The following is a 16,046-nucleotide window of genomic DNA, read 5'->3' as shown; positions in this document are numbered from 1 at the left end:
ATTGGGAAAATCCAAACTATTAATAAAACCTGGGGACACTATAAAAATAATTCCAAAAACCTAATAATGTTTTTAAAATTACTTCTATAGATCTTAAGTAACCTAGGAGACTTCCAGTTTCTCTTCATTGATCTGGCAATCATTTTGGTAGTGGTATTTACAAGTGAGTATTTTGCTTTGCTATTGATTTTTAAAGTGTATGAAATTCTGATGTGACTTATTAAATTTTTGTAAATTTACATCAACAATTGTAACATAGCTCACACCTCTCCAGATTCCTTGTAAATATATTATTTTATTACCAGTTGTTTATATCTTGCCCCATTTTTTTATTGTTCTGTCTCTATTGTTTTTTTTCCCTGAAATACTTGAAAATAAGTTTTGAGTCAGTATGCTCTTTTGCCTCTGACAATTTTAGTGTATATTTTCTAAAAGCAAAACCATTATTTTATATAACTAAATACAGTTGTGAAGATCAGGAAATTTAACATTGATATAATATTATCTGGTCCAAAACCCATATTCAGGTTTTGTCATTTGTCTCAACAATGTCCTTTATGCCTATTTTCCCGTAGTCTCCTAGATTAGAACAAAATATATCTTCAGACATTGCCAGATATTCCCTTGGGGTGCAAAATCCTCTGATTGAGAACCACTTATCTTTAGTAGGTGATAAAACTAGTGAAAGTTTGATAGGGAGCAGGATTTTCACAGTCTCAGCGTATCTTTTCACAAGGTGCTAGTTACAAAGGGAAAAATAGAAATTTCTTTTTTTTTTTTTTTGAGACAGAGTCTGGCTCTGTCACCCAGGCTGGAGTGCAGTGGCACGATCTCGGCTCACTGCAACCTCCGCCTCCCGAGTCCCAGCGATTCTCCTGCCTCAGCCTCCTGAGTAGCTGGGATTACAGGTGCGCACCACCATGCCCGGCTAATTTTTATATTTTTAGTAGAATCGGGGTTTCACCATGTTGGCCAGGCCAGTCTCTAACTCCTGACCTCAAGTGATCCGCCCACCTCGGCCTACCAAATGGCTGGGATTACAGGCGTGAGCCACTGTGCCCAGCTGAAAAATAGGAACTTTATAGTGGAAAACTTGTGTTGTATACCACCTTAATAAGTAATGAAAGCCTTGTTAAAAACTGTTTTTCCTATGTTTTTATTGCTTCAAACATTGTTAATATCGTAAGAGGAAGAAGTATGTATTATTTTAACTAGTTTTGCAATTAAAGATTCAGAAAATAATGATCTCTTAAATATATGAGATGATCAACTTTGTAGTTATTGTGTTTATATTTAGTTTTACTATTTTTTTAATTTAAAATTATTTATTTATTTATTTATTTTATAGAAATGGGGTTTCACTATGTTGCCCATGCTAGTCTCAAACTCCTGGGCTCAAGTGATCCTCCCACTATGGCCTCCCAAATTGCTGGGATTACAAGCATGAGCCACCATGCCTGGCCTAGTTTTACTTTTATTTGTTAATATTACTGTTGAATTTCAATAGAAATGTAAAAATTATTCCTGAGGCATTTTTCAAAAAGCCTACACTGTTTACTTTTACAGATTATGTACATGTGTACGATATGTGACTTGGTTTTTGGAGATTTTTTATATTAAAGAATTGCTAGGCAAAAACAAATTTTTAAAATTCCTAAATGAATCTAGTTATGCCTTATGTAGTGACAGATGAATGTAGATACAAACCTTTCCTCTTTTTCTTTTCAATATAGTGAGTTTAAATCCTGCCTGGAAGGAACTTGTGGCACAAAGACCACCTTCGGGTCTTATATCTGGGGCCCTTCTCTTCTCCGTTTTGTCTCAGATTATCATCTGCATTGGATTTCAATCTTTGGGGTTTTTTTGGGTCAAGCAGCAACCTTGGTATGAAGTGTGGCATCCAAAATCAGAGTAAGTTGGTCAATCTGTGTAAAAATCTATATAAAATATGTGCAACATGTGTGGTATAAAAATGAGTTTAGAAGTTTATATAAAAGTTTGTGCCAGGTGCGGTGGCTCACACCTGTAGTCCCAGTACTTTGGGGAGGCCAAGGCAGGTAGATCACTTGAGACCAGGAGTTCGATCAGTTGAGACCAGGAGTTCGAGACCAGCGTGGTTAACATGACGAAACCCCGTCTCTACTAAAAATACAAAAATTAGCCGGGCATGGTGGTGCCTGTCTGTAATCCCAGCAACTTGGGAGACTTGAAGCAGGAGAATCACTTGAACCTGGGAGGCAGAGGTTGCAGTGAGCCAAGAGATGGTTTTTTGAGACAAAGTTTGCATGCCGACTGCTTTAAACACTTGCATAATGTGGCCTGTATTTGCCTGTATATCACGGTCACTCCTGTCTTTGGGAAGGTGTTCAGGCAAAAACCTAATAATCACTATCAAGATGGGGATCTTAGATCAGTTTCTTAATTTGCTGTTGAGCCTTACTTATCTGTAAAATAAGAAAGTTGGAATTAATCTCTGGGGCCTCTTCTAAACCCAGAGTGTTTTGTACTTCTAATCTCTCTTCCCCCAGTTTAGGAAATGGCATTTTGAAACTTATGGGGAAAAATAAATTAGGTGCATTTGCTATTTGTAGAGTGTAGAGTGCTCTGTAGATCACAAATTATAACATCATTTTAATTAAACGTGTTAATTTTGTAGAATTAAATTTTCAGGTGTAAACATTTATTTCTAGTTTGCTTGATTGAAGGGTATTATCTTTAAACATTTTAGAAGATTTTAAGAGATTTAACGTTACATTTTTTATGTGTGCCTAAAAACACTGCACATGAAAAAAAGAAAAGAGGTGGAATTTTCTTGAGAATCTTTCCGTAGTTCACTTGCAGCATCATCTGTTAATGTTAATCACATTTTGTGAGCACTTACTTGCGTTTGTAGTTAATGCTTCAGTAATGATCGTTGGGGACTTCTCATAATTGGTTGTTTGTGTGCCTCATGGTCCTGCCTACCTGAAAGTAGAAATGAGAGAGAGCCACAGCTGGAGAATACTGAGGGCCATCAAGCACTGGGGGCTTGCTAGGCATTTGCACAAGTCATCCTGCTAGTCCCCATGTCAACTTGTGATGTAGGTACCAACATTGACCAGTGAGGAGGTAGGCTCAGAGAGAGTAAATACTATTTCCTCAGTTCGCCCTGAAAAGTGATAGAGCTTGGGTCAAGCCCATTTTCTGTCTGCTTTTACTCTGCTAAAATTCCTGCCAAAATTAAAAAACTGAGGGGGCTTATTAAATATTTCTTACTTGATTCTAATTTTTTAAGTGATTGAGATGTCTGACTGAAGAGAAAACCCTTCATACTCATTGTACCTGTTTTATATATCTTATTTTGATATTGTTGGACCTTTTGCTATAAATATCATCGTATTTCTGTTTGTTACGATAGTGATTCAGGGCAATTAAGGTAAGATTGGTTTCTTTTGGGAAATGAGTATTCTGTTTACTAATGCAAGCATTTTTTGCATGTGTTCTAGTGCTTGTAATGCAACCGGAAGCCTGCTTTGGAATTCTTCACACTTAGACAATGAAACCGAACTTGATGAACATAATATACAAAATTATGAAAATACCACAGTGTTTTTTATTTCCAGTTTTCAGTACCTCATAGTGGCAATTGCCTTTTCAAAAGGAAAACCCTTCAGGCAACCTTGCTACAAAAATTGTAAGTTTGGCATTTATTGTGATTTCCACCCTGCCTTGCCCCTTTAAAACTAATGTAGAAGAGAATAATTATAACTGTCTTTTCCACAGTAAACCAGATCTTCACAGATGGAATGAACTTAGTGATTTAGATGTTTACTGTTTTGTTTTACTTTCATTGGTAGTTGCCACCCTAAATTTAAAGTTAAAGTCACCAGTGTTAAACACTGTTGTTTTTCACATCCTACTGCCTCTGGCTGCAGCTTTTATTTCTGCAACCCATTGCGGAGGGAGTTAGGATTGGAAGCAGAGACAGAGGTTCCTCAACCCATTGCAGGAAGCAGAGACAGAGGTTCCTCAGTTGGAACAGTAGGTATTACACTTCCCTCCGGGGCGGTCTGCACAGCATCGGCCATCTTCTTCATTTCCGACACTGGTATGGCCTGTGTTCACCTCTGGGATTCTTCATTTCTAGTATCTTTGCATGCTATTGAAGAAAGGGCCATTCAGCACAGGCTGAATGGGGGCCTGTGCCCTTGTGGACTTGTCTATGGCAGTAGAATATACCATTTTGATTGATCAAAATTAGAGTTTATGGAAAAAATCAGTTACTACATATAAATTGCCAATCTCCATCCTGGCTAACACGGTGAAACCCCGTCTCTACTAAAAAATACAAAAAACTAGCCGGGCGCGGTGGCGGGCGCCTGTAGTCCCAGCTACTCGGGAGGCTGAGGCAGGAGAATGGCGTGAACCCGGGAGGCGGAGCTTGCAGTGAGCTGAGATCCGGCCACTGCACTCCAGCCTGGGCGGCAGAGCAAGACTCCGTCTCAAAAAAAAAAAAAAAAAAAAAAAAAATTGCCAATTAAAAAATTAAGAATACACTAATATATGGAACAACTTTTAGACTTCTGCAGTATCTTGGAGCGAATAGCAATTATTCTTTTGCTGTAGTTATGACGAGGTGGCAGTGTTCTAGTTGGCAAGATGCCAGGTCACAGGTATCGGTATGTCATAGGAGTCACAACTGTTAGCGTCTCTCTCTCTCATATTAGCCTTTATAAGGCATTTTCTCATACGTTATCTTATTTGTCACTTCTACCCTGTTGGTTTGTAGGGCAAGTTTTATTACTTTATATTTTGGACGGGTAAGATTAAAATCTGATCTTACTGGTAATTTTTCCTTTATTTGCCCCCTTTTTGGAACTTATGTTTCTTATTTTAAAAATTACTATATTATTACTTATTTATTAGTTATATATTGCTATATAACTATACTAATGACTGTTACTAAGAACTGTAAAAAATAACTATTTAAAAAATAACTGTTATTATTTATTAGTTATATATTGCTGTATAACCATACTAATAACTATGTTACTAAGAACCGTATTAGAACCATGCTACGGGATGAAAAACCTTCCATAGAAGATTTGCCATGGTATTTCTAAAAGGATTTTTTACTACAGATAACTTATTACAAGGTGAATTTAATCATTAACATTGGTATACGTTTTATTTTTAGTTCAACATTTTTAAATTTCAAGGAAATATTGAACACATTTAAGGGTAGCTAAAAACATCTATGAAAAAACATTGCTTTTTTTTTTTATTTGAAGAAAACTGGTATTCAGACTGGTTTGCAAGCAAGACAGCTCTATCAAGAAAGTTAATTTTAGAGATCTACCCTATCCACACTGTTACAATTAAAAAAGAGAAAGGCAGAATATTAGTTGCCTGTTTCTAAAAATGCATCTTCTATATGTTTGGAAAACTTTTTTAAAAAGGGTTAAGAAATCTTGTATTCTTGTTTAATTTCCAATTTACTAGAATAAATAACACTGTTGTTGGCCACTGGATGATTTAGAAATGTATTATTATATTTAGCAGAAATACAAGCATAAAACTTGATTGCCTTTCCTATTACCAGCTTGTGTACTTCTCTCAGTGGGTAAACAGAAGCACTTTCTGTTATAAAACATGCCTTCTGAAAAGCACAAAAGGAGCAGTACAGTAGATGCAGACGTTCTGCTAGTTTTCACCTCTTGTCTGTTTGTCACGGGAGTCCATGCAGAGTCCTTTGCTAGGACCTGCCAGTTGTTGCTCTCTATAAATGGTGTGTAATGTAGTAAATGTATTTTGAAATTATATTTTTAAGAATTAATCTCATCCTTAGGCGTTTAAGGAACTCTCTTTTGAGTTTTTTCCTTGCTTGTACTGGTTCACTTTCAATCTAAATTAAACTTAACTTCAGTCTATTTGGTTCCCTATTTTCAACTTGAGCTTCACAGTTAACGTTTTCTCATTCCGCTGCTTTCATTTCAAGGGTCGTGATATGCACTTAATTCTTAACACTCTCCTTTAGACATGATTTCTTGGATTTGGCTTCAATTTTTAAAGCAGTTTCTTGTTGGATCAGCCCTACAGTTTATTGCTTGTGCTACCTAATCCCTTTGTCTGTCTATGAAGGCATTACTACTGAATTGCCAGTATCTTTCCTATTCAGGGCTTGTGTATCTTTTTCCTATTCATCTAGCATGCCTAAATTGGTTGAAGCAGTTCAGATACCTAGAGGCCCTACAGAATAAGGTGACCTTTTAAAGACATAACTGGATAAGGGAGAGGGATAGGAATAAAAAGGCTTAAGATTTGTGGCTGTAGGTTAGTTCTAGTTATTGTTTGGGGAAGGAACAAAGAGATATATATTAGGGATGAATATTGTATGTGTGTCTACCTTATTTCAGAGTCACTAAGGAGAATATGAAGGAAATCCTTTCTGGTACCTTATTTTGATACCATAGTCCCTCGGTGGGATCTGGGATCATGAACAGCACATCATATGTTGCCACAAGCTGAAAAATATTTCATAATAACTTCAATTTAATGTTGCTATATACTTTGAATACTTAAAAATCTACTATTTCCTACAGAATCCTTATATCCCCGTTTTATAGATAAAATAATTTGACTGTAAATGACTTGTTCAGATTCACATAGCTTTGTGGAAGAGTCAATCTAAAACAATCTAAATCCCTGGCCTGCAGTCACCAGTGACACACAATTTGTTTTGATATCTGTCTTCTGGTGAAGAATGTTTATTTTACACTTTAGTATAATTACTAAGCCATTGCTTATAATGCTAGGAGAATCTAGGAGCTGAGAGCATAGTCTACAAGAAATTCATACCTCTCTAAAGTGAATACCTAATTCTTCTATTCTTGGTTGAAATCCTTATTGATTTTAAAATTTGGTATGATTATATGTCTACCAGCCATCCTTCTCCCTTGTCACATGGTGTCTTTTTTGAATAGTGCCTTTTTTTTTTTTTTCCTCCAGGCTAAACAAAGATAGATTCAGTTACTTATTTTCTCTTTCACATGGAAATCTTGGCAGATTTTTAGAGGTGGGATCCAAGAGGTGGCTGTGGGAGAGACATGAAAATTTGAGAAACAAACATTGTTTAGGTAGATGTAAAGACGCTTCTGTGCTTGAGTAAGTTATTTTATTTTATTGTTTTGCCAACAACGCACATGTCAAGAACCAGGTGTAAATCTGCTGTGGTTTGAAAACTGCAATCGGATTTGAAAAACATGCAATATGGGTATTACTTCATTGAAATTCTTTTTTAGTCTCTGTGTTTCTCTCTGCCGTTTATATTCTGACCATTGCTTTTTGTACTTTTTCTGATTTTGTCTTTTTTCTTTTCTGTTTGTATATACTTCCAACCACCACTTTCTAAACACTTTTTCCTTATCTGACCATAACTACTTAAGTGACCATAGAACTTATTTGATACTTTAGTTGCTGCATTTGTGAAACAGGATGTCACATTTCCTATTTACAGTGTAGTGGAATTGCTTTTTACACAATATGAGTTCCACCTTTTTTTTTTTTTTTTGAGATGGAGTCTCGCCCTGTCACCCAGGCTAGATAGAGTACAGTGGTGTGATCTCGGCTCACTGCCAGCTCCACCTCCCGTGTTCATGCCATTCTCCTGCCTCAGCTTACCAAGTAGCTGGGACTACAGGCACCCGCCACCATGCCCAGCTAATTTTTTATATTTTTAGTAGAGACAGGGTTTCACCGTGTTAGCCAGGATGGTCTCAATATTCTGACCTCATGATCCGCCCGCCTCGGCCTCCCAAAGTGCTGGGATTATAGGCGTGAGCACCATGCCCGGCCCTGTGTTTTTTTTAATCCTTTTGGTCAGTGGCTCATAGTAAAAAAAGTGTCTCCACTTTTGGTATAAGTGTTCGTGTAAGTTTCAGCTTAAGCTACTAAAACTATGTATATATACCCCTACACACTGGTATATATAAACATAAAAATGATTAATATATAGTATAGTTTCCGTAGAATGATAAATATTTACCTGTAGTTTTGAATTGATATTGACGAAGTTTATATTTACAAATAACTTCCACGTTTAAACGTAGCACTGAGACCCTTCATTTCCAGTCAGTAGAAGGAGAGTGACTTCTTTACCCAGTCTGGAGGCTTCGTGGTAAAGTTTTTGTATGTGGTCTTAGGAAAGTTTAAGTCTGAAATGGAGTTCAAATAGGAACTTGTAAATAAATGTCCAGATCAAAGGAAAACGGGAAAAAGTTTGGGCTATCAATATAATTAGGACATTTTGGAGCCACTTTTATGGCTTATTATTATATAAGTATATGCTTATATACATGCATGTATATGTGTGTATGTACACACTTAAGAAAATGGCCATGAGCAAGCAGTTTGGTTTTTGAGTTAGAAAAGTGAGACAAAGTACTACTGGGTGGATTTGCTGTTCCCAGCTCCCATAGCAAGCCATAAGGTCAGCCCACTTTGAAAAACAGTAGATCAACTCAGTCTCTTGGCTTTTGGCTTTTTCTGTGAAAACATTTTCACAGTGTAAATCAGTGAAAAAATGGGATTCACTTAACTAGAAATATATTCACATTTAGGTTAGAATGCCTCTGTTTAGGATTAAGACATACCTAATACTGAAAATAAGTGTTATTCAGCGTTTTTACAATCAATAGTAATTGTCATTGAATACATGTTTTAAATGATAATCTCATTTTGCCACACATACTTTAGTCTCTTATTTGTACATTATATATTGACTTTACTATCTTACAAAGTAGCTATCCATTTGGGCAACATGCAAATGTCCATGAAGGTCTGAGTCTTATTTTTTTAAGTGCTGATTATTTTCTGAAGTACTTTTACGGTTAAAGCTAATGGAGTTTAAATATAACATCACATCGTGTATATGAATCTTTTGGGTGCCCTGAACAATGTCTCGTGCTCTAGGAAATAACAGAGCACATACTTTATTTCATCAACTGAAGTGAAAGTATTCAAAACCAGATTTAGAAATGATAGTATGCCAGTTGTTATTGGATACCTTTTCATATAAAGGAATTTCCTAATTTACTTGTTTTACTTTTACTTTCTTTTCCAGATTTTTTTGTTTTTTCTGTGATTTTTTTATATGTTTTTATATTATTCATCATGTTGTATCCAGTTGCCTCTGTTGACCAGGTTCTTCAGGTAAGACTTAAGCACATCATTTGTTTGGGGAAAAAGACTAACCTGTATACATTTCTTTTTTTCCAGGATCTCTTCTTTTTATATATTCTATTATAAGTATATATCTAGTAGAATTGCTTTTTACACAATATGAGTCCCACCTTTTTTTTTTTTTTTTTTTTTGAGATGGAGTCTCAAAAAAAGATGCTGTTATATTAACTCAAAGATACTCTACAAAGAATAAAGAACCTAATTAAAATAGCAGCTTTTATTAGCTATACCTGTTTAATCTCTGCTGCTGGTTCCATTTTCATTTGTCTGCAAACAAATTAAATAGCCCTTGGTCTTTAAAAACAAAAAAGCGTTGATCCTGGTACCTGTTACTCCTCTCTTCTCTACCAGTTTGCTTCTTGAGTAGTCTGCACATGCTCCCTTTTGTTTTTTGGCCATTTAGTTCTTCATTCTTTTCATTAAAAACTTTCTGAGTAATGAAATACTTGTTTTTCATACAAAAGAATATGTGCACATATTTAAGTTGTTAACTATAATTAAAAAATGATAAAGAAATAACACCCTGAGTGTATCATCCAGCCTAAAGAAATGAATATTACCTGAGCACAAGTCAGTGACAAAAGAAAACAAAAAAAGGTATCATTGCCAATCAATAAGGCACTCTCATGTACCTGTTTTGATGATTTTCCCTCTCATTCCCTGTTTGCATTATATACTTACCGTGTATGTTTGCAGCCATAAAAGATAGTTTTGTGTGCTCTTGAACTTTATGAAAATGTTAACTTGTTCCCTTTTTTCTGTGACTTGCATTCTCCCATCAACATTGTTTGTTGATACGTGTATTTTATTTTCACTGCTTTATAGTATACAGTTGCAGGAATATGTTAAATTCATTTCTTCATCCTCTGTTGGTAAATATTTACTGAACATACTGCTGCTATGAACATATTTTTACATGTCTTTCAGTGTATGGGGGTAAGTAATAGTGTACCAGAGTGGAGTAGGAGTGGTTTATCCCAGGTGCAAGCAGTGAGACAGTGGTGCGATGCTGTAGAGAATTTGAAAAAGTAATTAAGCCCAGTAGAAGTCCATCTGCTTTTTAAATATTGCCATGTGCTGGTAATTGCAAACACTTCCAGTGGTAGTATACTCCTTCCACTAGTACCCCTGGCAAACCACTTGGGACAGAAGTTTCCTCTGGTGAATCTGGTATCATGATGAGCATGTACTGCTCTTCAGCTACCATGTGGCAAGTTGTTTTCCAAAGTGATTGTGTCAGTCATCCATCAGGGTTTGACATCCTGTTGTTTCATATCATTGCCAACACTTTGTCTTGTCTAGTGGGTGTAAAATGTTATATCATGATGGTTTTACTTTGCCAATTAACTTTACTAATGGAGTTGAGCATTTTTTCATATGTTTAATGGCCATTTTTATTTTCTCTCTGAACTGCCTATTCATGTCTTTGGCCAATATTTTCTACTAGGATGTTGCCTTTTTTTAAACTTAGTTTTCAGAGTTCTTAATGTATTATGTTTGACTGTATAGTGATAAATATCTTCTCCCAGTTTGTGGCTTGTCTTTTTACTTTGTTTATAATATCTGTTTTTAAAAAACAAATTTATAATCTGACAAGGCAAATTTATTAATTTCTTTATTTGTTCCTTGTGTCTCAGTTTGGCAGACTTGTCCATCTCAGAGTTATAAAGATACTCTCACATTTGGTCTTTAATCCATCTGGAATTAATTTTATGTATAGCTTTTGAATAGGGATCATATTTCTTTTTCTTTTTTTCTCTCACACATACCCATTTGTTTCAGCAATTGCTTATTGAAGTTTGTCTTTTCCCACTGATATTCAGTGATACCTTTGTCCTTTATCTCCTTCCTTCCTTCCCTCCCTCCCTCCCTCCCTCCCTCCCTCCCTCCCGCCTTCCTGCCTTCCTGCCTTCCTGCCTTCCTTCCCTCACCCAGGCTAGAGTGCAGTGATATGATCTCAGCTCACTGTGGCCTCAACCTCCTGGGCTCAAGTGGTCCTCCCACCGCAGCCTCCTGGGTAGCTAGGACCACAGGTGTGTGCCACCACACCCAGCAGATTTTAAAATTTTTTGTAATAAAAATTGTAATGGGGTTTCACGGTGTTGCCCAGTCTGGCCCCCAACTCCTGGGCTTAAGTGATCCTCCTGCCTCGGCCTCTGAAAGTGTTAAGATTATAGGCATGAGCCATGGTGTCTGGCCACAGTTTTGCATATATATAACTAATAGTGTTTTAGGGACTCCATATTTTGTTCTTTAGTTCTCTTTATTTGTGCCAGTACTATATTGTCCATGTTGACCATGACTTTATAAGAAATCTTGATATATGGTTGGGTAGGACTCCTACCCCCACATACATTGTTGTTCATCATGACCTTTTTGGCTGTGCTTGAGGTTTTCTTCTTCTTCTTCCTTTTTTATTTTTATTTTGTGTGTGTGTGTGTGTGACAGAATCTGGCTCTGGTGCCCAGGCTGGAGTGCAGCCCACTGCAACCTTCGTTTCTCGGATTCAAGTGATTCTCCTGCCTCAGCCTCCCGAGTAACTGGCACCTGCCACCATGCCTGGCTCTGATTTTTTCTATTTTTAGTAGAGATGGGGTTTTACCATGTTGGCCAGGCTTGTCTCGAACTCCTGTCCTCAGGTGATCTCCCCGCCTTGGTGAGCCACTGTGCCCAGCCAAGCTTTTCTTCTTAACTTTTCAGTTTAGTTTGTCAAATACCAGGAAAAGCCCTCTTGGAACTATTAGAATTACACTGAGTTGATCAATAAATTTTGAGGGTGAATTGATTAGTTTTCCTTCCCACAAACAATATCTCTTTCTGTTTCTGTCTTCTTGACCTAATGTCTTTCAGTAAGTCAGATAGTTTTCTCCTTAATGGTTTTTGCACATTTTTTGTTAGATTCCTGGAGTAATATAGTTTTTGATCCCTTGATAAATTATAATTAAAGTGACATTTTCTAATTTTTTATGTTGTTGAATTCAATACAATTGTTTTAGATATTCATCTTGTACCCAGAAGCCTTGTCAGACTTTATTCAGACACATTTTAGATTGTCTAGGATTTTCTGTTTAGAGAGGCATCATATATAAGTAATTACAAGCTGTTTGTTTCTGACATTTCACAGTCCTTAGATGCTTTGTATTTTTCATGTGTTAATGTATTGGTTACAGTGATAGTGATATCCTTGTCTTAGTCTTGTCTCTAAAGGAAATGTTCCTAATAGTTCACTGTTAGATATACTGTTTGCTGTGTATTTCTAGTACATAGTCTTTATCAGGTTAAGGAAGCTTCCTTGGTTGTACAGTGTTGTTAACATAAATGGTTTTAAATTTTTATCTAATGCTGTTTTTTTTTTTTTTTGAGATGGAGTCTTGCTGTGTCGCCCAGACTGGAGTGCAGTGGCATGATCTCGGCTCACTGCAACCTCCGCCTCCCAGGTTCAAGCAATTCTCCTGCCTCAGCCTCCCAAGTAGCTGGGATTACAGGCATGCACCACCATGCCTGGCTAATTTTTTGTATTCTTAGTAGAGACGGGATTTAACCATCTGGCCAGACTGGCATCGAACTCCTGACTTTGTGATCCACCCGCCTTGGCCTCCCAAAGTGCTGGGATTGCCGGTGTGAGCCACCATGCCCAGCCAATCTAATGCTTCTTCTGCAGCTATTGAAATGGTCACACAGTTTTTCTCCCTGAAGAATGTGATGAATTATAGCTGATCAGTATTCAAATATTGAACTAACTTTGCAATTCTAGAATAAATTCAGTTTGGTCATGATGCACACTCTTTGAAATTTGGATTTAGGTTGCTGTGATTTTGTTTTGGATTTTTGCCTCTGCATAAATGAGATCAGATTTGATTTTCCTTTCTTGTGTGTTATGGACAGGTTTGATCTTAAAGTTATATAACTTAAGCTTACAAAGTTTGTGAAGTGAGTATTCCATTGCATGGACTTTTTTGTAATTTGTTTAGTCCTGTTTTGCTGGATATTTAGGTTGGTTCCAGTGTTTTGCTATTAGAAACAATGTGGTATTGTAAATCCTTGCATACTTCAGTTACAGACAAGTATATATTTATAGGCTAAATATCAAAAAGTGGAATTGCTTGGTCTGAGGGTATTTATAAATTTAATTGTCATAAATGTTGCATTATTGAACTTTGAAGGTGTTCCAGGTTGTAGTCTTACCATCAATGTATGTCTGTTTCCCTGCATATTTCATTGAGGGGGTTAGATAAGCACTTACAGTAAAAGAAGAAAACAAAATGCATTCTATTTCTCTTCTGCTGCACATGTCTTCGGTTTTACAACCAACTTTTTCTTGAAATAGTACCACATTCAGCTTACCTCCCACACATTTGTCAGCTAGTCCGGCATCTTCCCCTGCCAATCTACTGAAACTGCCCTTAGCAAGGCCATTTGCCTCTTACTGGTTATGTCCAGTAGACTTTTCTCCTTAATTTATTTTTTTCCAGTCTTACTTGACTCCCCAGCAGTATTTGTTGAGTTAGCCATGTCATCATTCTTAAGATACTCTCTTCCGAAATGTTGTGATGTTTTGCTGTCTTTTGGCCTTTTCTTACCTCTATGACTCTTCAGTCTCATTTTCTACTGTGGTTCCACTCCTTCTGCCCATTCCTTAAATGTTAGAGTTCCTTACATTTCTGTTCTTATTCCTCTGGTCACTCAGTACATTCTGGTGATGTCCCCTAGAGTCATGGCTTCACCTGTAATTACCATCTATATGCCAAAGGCTCCCAACCTTTATACCCTGCGCCTAACTCACTAAGCTGGAGACCTGCATGTACACTGATATATTGACTATTACTTGGGTGTTCCATCCAACAGATCCCTCAATTTCAGCATTTTAAGAACTAAGCTCATCATGTTCTCCTTCAACCCTATTTCTTCTCTGTTTCTTAGTACCACTATTTATCCAAGTCAGAAGTGTGCATGCGTGTGTACATGTGTGTGTGTCTCTTTATCCGTGCCTTTTCTTCCTCCTTCCATAGCCAGCCATTTGTTAGATTCTTTCAGTTTTCTTATTCTAAACCTCTTTCTGTCTTTACTACTATCCCATTTTTTTAGGCCTTAGAAATTAATCAGATTTTAAAGTGAACAGTTAGATTGTTTTTTCTTAACTTCATCTGTATAGTTCTTTTATAATTTGTCTGTATAATTAAGTTTTGACCAGTACTTCATTATTAGATTGGTACCTCTTTTTTTTTTTTTAAGGCAGAGTCTTCTGTCACCCACGCTGGAGTACAGTGGCAGGATCTCGGCTCACTGCAGCCTCCGCTTCCCAGGCTCAAGTGATTCTCATGCCTCAGCCTTCTCAGTAGCTGGGATTATAGGCACACAACCACCTCACCTGGCTAATTTTTGTATTTTTAGTAGAGACGAGGTTTTGCCATGTTACCCAGGCTGGTCTGAAACTCCTAGCCTCAAGTGATCTGCCCGCCTCTGCCTCCCAAGATGTTGGGATCACAGGTGTGAGCCACTGTGCCCGGCTGGTACCTCATTGTTTAAAGATGGACTTTTATTTTAAAAATAGAAACTGTTAGACATTCATGATCTAGTAGAGCATGGGCTTTTGAATCTCAGTGAACAGGATTTGACTGACTCTAACCTCAGTCACTTAATATTTGCTTTAACCTTGAGTTACTTACACTTTAAGTTTTATCATCTGACAGTGAATATTATATATACCCTGGGACAGTGTTGAGGATTAAGTAGATATATTAAGATATATGAAGGTGTTTGGTACATCGTAGGAATTCAATAAATTTAGAAATTATGATATAGTGCTATAATATTGACGACATACAGCAATTTTAACTTTAAAATGTTTTTGCATTACAGATAGTGTGTGTACCATATCAGTGGCGTGTAACTATGCTCATCATTGTTCTTGTCAATGCCTTTGTATCTATCACAGTGGAGGTAAGCACTTCCATAGTCAAATGGCTACCATGTTGCTTTGGAATTCTTGGGTGATTTGATGGTAAATGGGAGAAGAGGACAGGTAATGTAATGGAAAGCCACAGAGTCTCAGTTTCATCTTAGGCAAATCCATTGAGCGTTCTCTTGTGAAACTTCTCCATGAATTCACAGTGATCATATTAAGGGATGTGACTTAGTTGCACTCACACAGATAGGAGAAAATAAGCAATGTGGCAATAAAAAGTAATGATGAGTAGAAAGGAGAGAAGTTCGGGGCCTCGGTGGCCCATGAACTTATGAATCAGTGATTGTGAAATCAGAGTTGGCATGTGCCACCTGTGTTTTGTGATGTACAGTAAAATCTCCCATTTAAGGAAGGAAAGAATGGGGCGGGGGGCCATGCTCCAGGAAACACAGTGAATATTAATAGCAAGAGAGTTTAATGAAGTATAAAATAATTATCGTTATGGACTTACCTAATTTCAGCATTGATTACTGGAACATCCTCCTTGATATTTGCTTTTGAGTGGCCTCTAGAGGTCTTAAGTACCGTTTGATTCATTGTATATTGTGTAGTTACCCTCCTGTTAGAATTGCCTTTAGGTTAGTCTCTAAAAGGAGGTAGCAAGTTCTCATTGGTGGCTTTTGTCTGCTCTCAGAACTACTATGGTAATTGACTGTTACAGTAACTATAAGAAATGGAAGAGGGAGATACAGTTGTGATTTTTAAGTTAAGAGTTTCGTAGCACAGGCTTTTGGATTAAAATAAAGGTAATTTTTTTGAGAAATATATATCCATATATTTTAGTGATCATAGTTCTGGACTTAGAAATTACGCTTAATTTCATTACCCCCTAAAAGATGAGTTGGTATTTAAATTTGAGATA

The 16,046-nt window shown here is 36.8% G+C and overlaps 1 protein-coding gene across 2 annotated transcripts in view; it reads left to right on the top strand.

Moving 5' to 3' along the window:
* Window positions 1-16,046, top strand: part of ATP13A3 (ATPase 13A3) — an 85,461-nt gene that overhangs the window by 59,251 nt on the left and 10,164 nt on the right. For both annotated transcript variants that reach the window (XM_025375643.1, XM_025375644.1), the window contains 5 exons: window positions 91-163; window positions 1,734-1,911; window positions 3,486-3,673; window positions 9,101-9,189; window positions 15,079-15,159. In XM_025375643.1, coding sequence (XP_025231428.1) covers window positions 91-163; window positions 1,734-1,911; window positions 3,486-3,673; window positions 9,101-9,189; window positions 15,079-15,159 — 609 coding nt within the window. The remainder of the gene's footprint in view (window positions 1-90; window positions 164-1,733; window positions 1,912-3,485; window positions 3,674-9,100; window positions 9,190-15,078; window positions 15,160-16,046) is intronic.

The sequence above is a fragment of the Theropithecus gelada genome, chromosome 2 (genome assembly GCF_003255815.1).
Source record: "Theropithecus gelada isolate Dixy chromosome 2, Tgel_1.0, whole genome shotgun sequence".
NCBI lineage: Eukaryota > Metazoa > Chordata > Mammalia > Primates > Cercopithecidae > Theropithecus > Theropithecus gelada.
The sequence above is the reverse complement of the archived record's forward strand: the minus strand, read 5'-3'. Positions and strand labels throughout refer to the sequence as shown.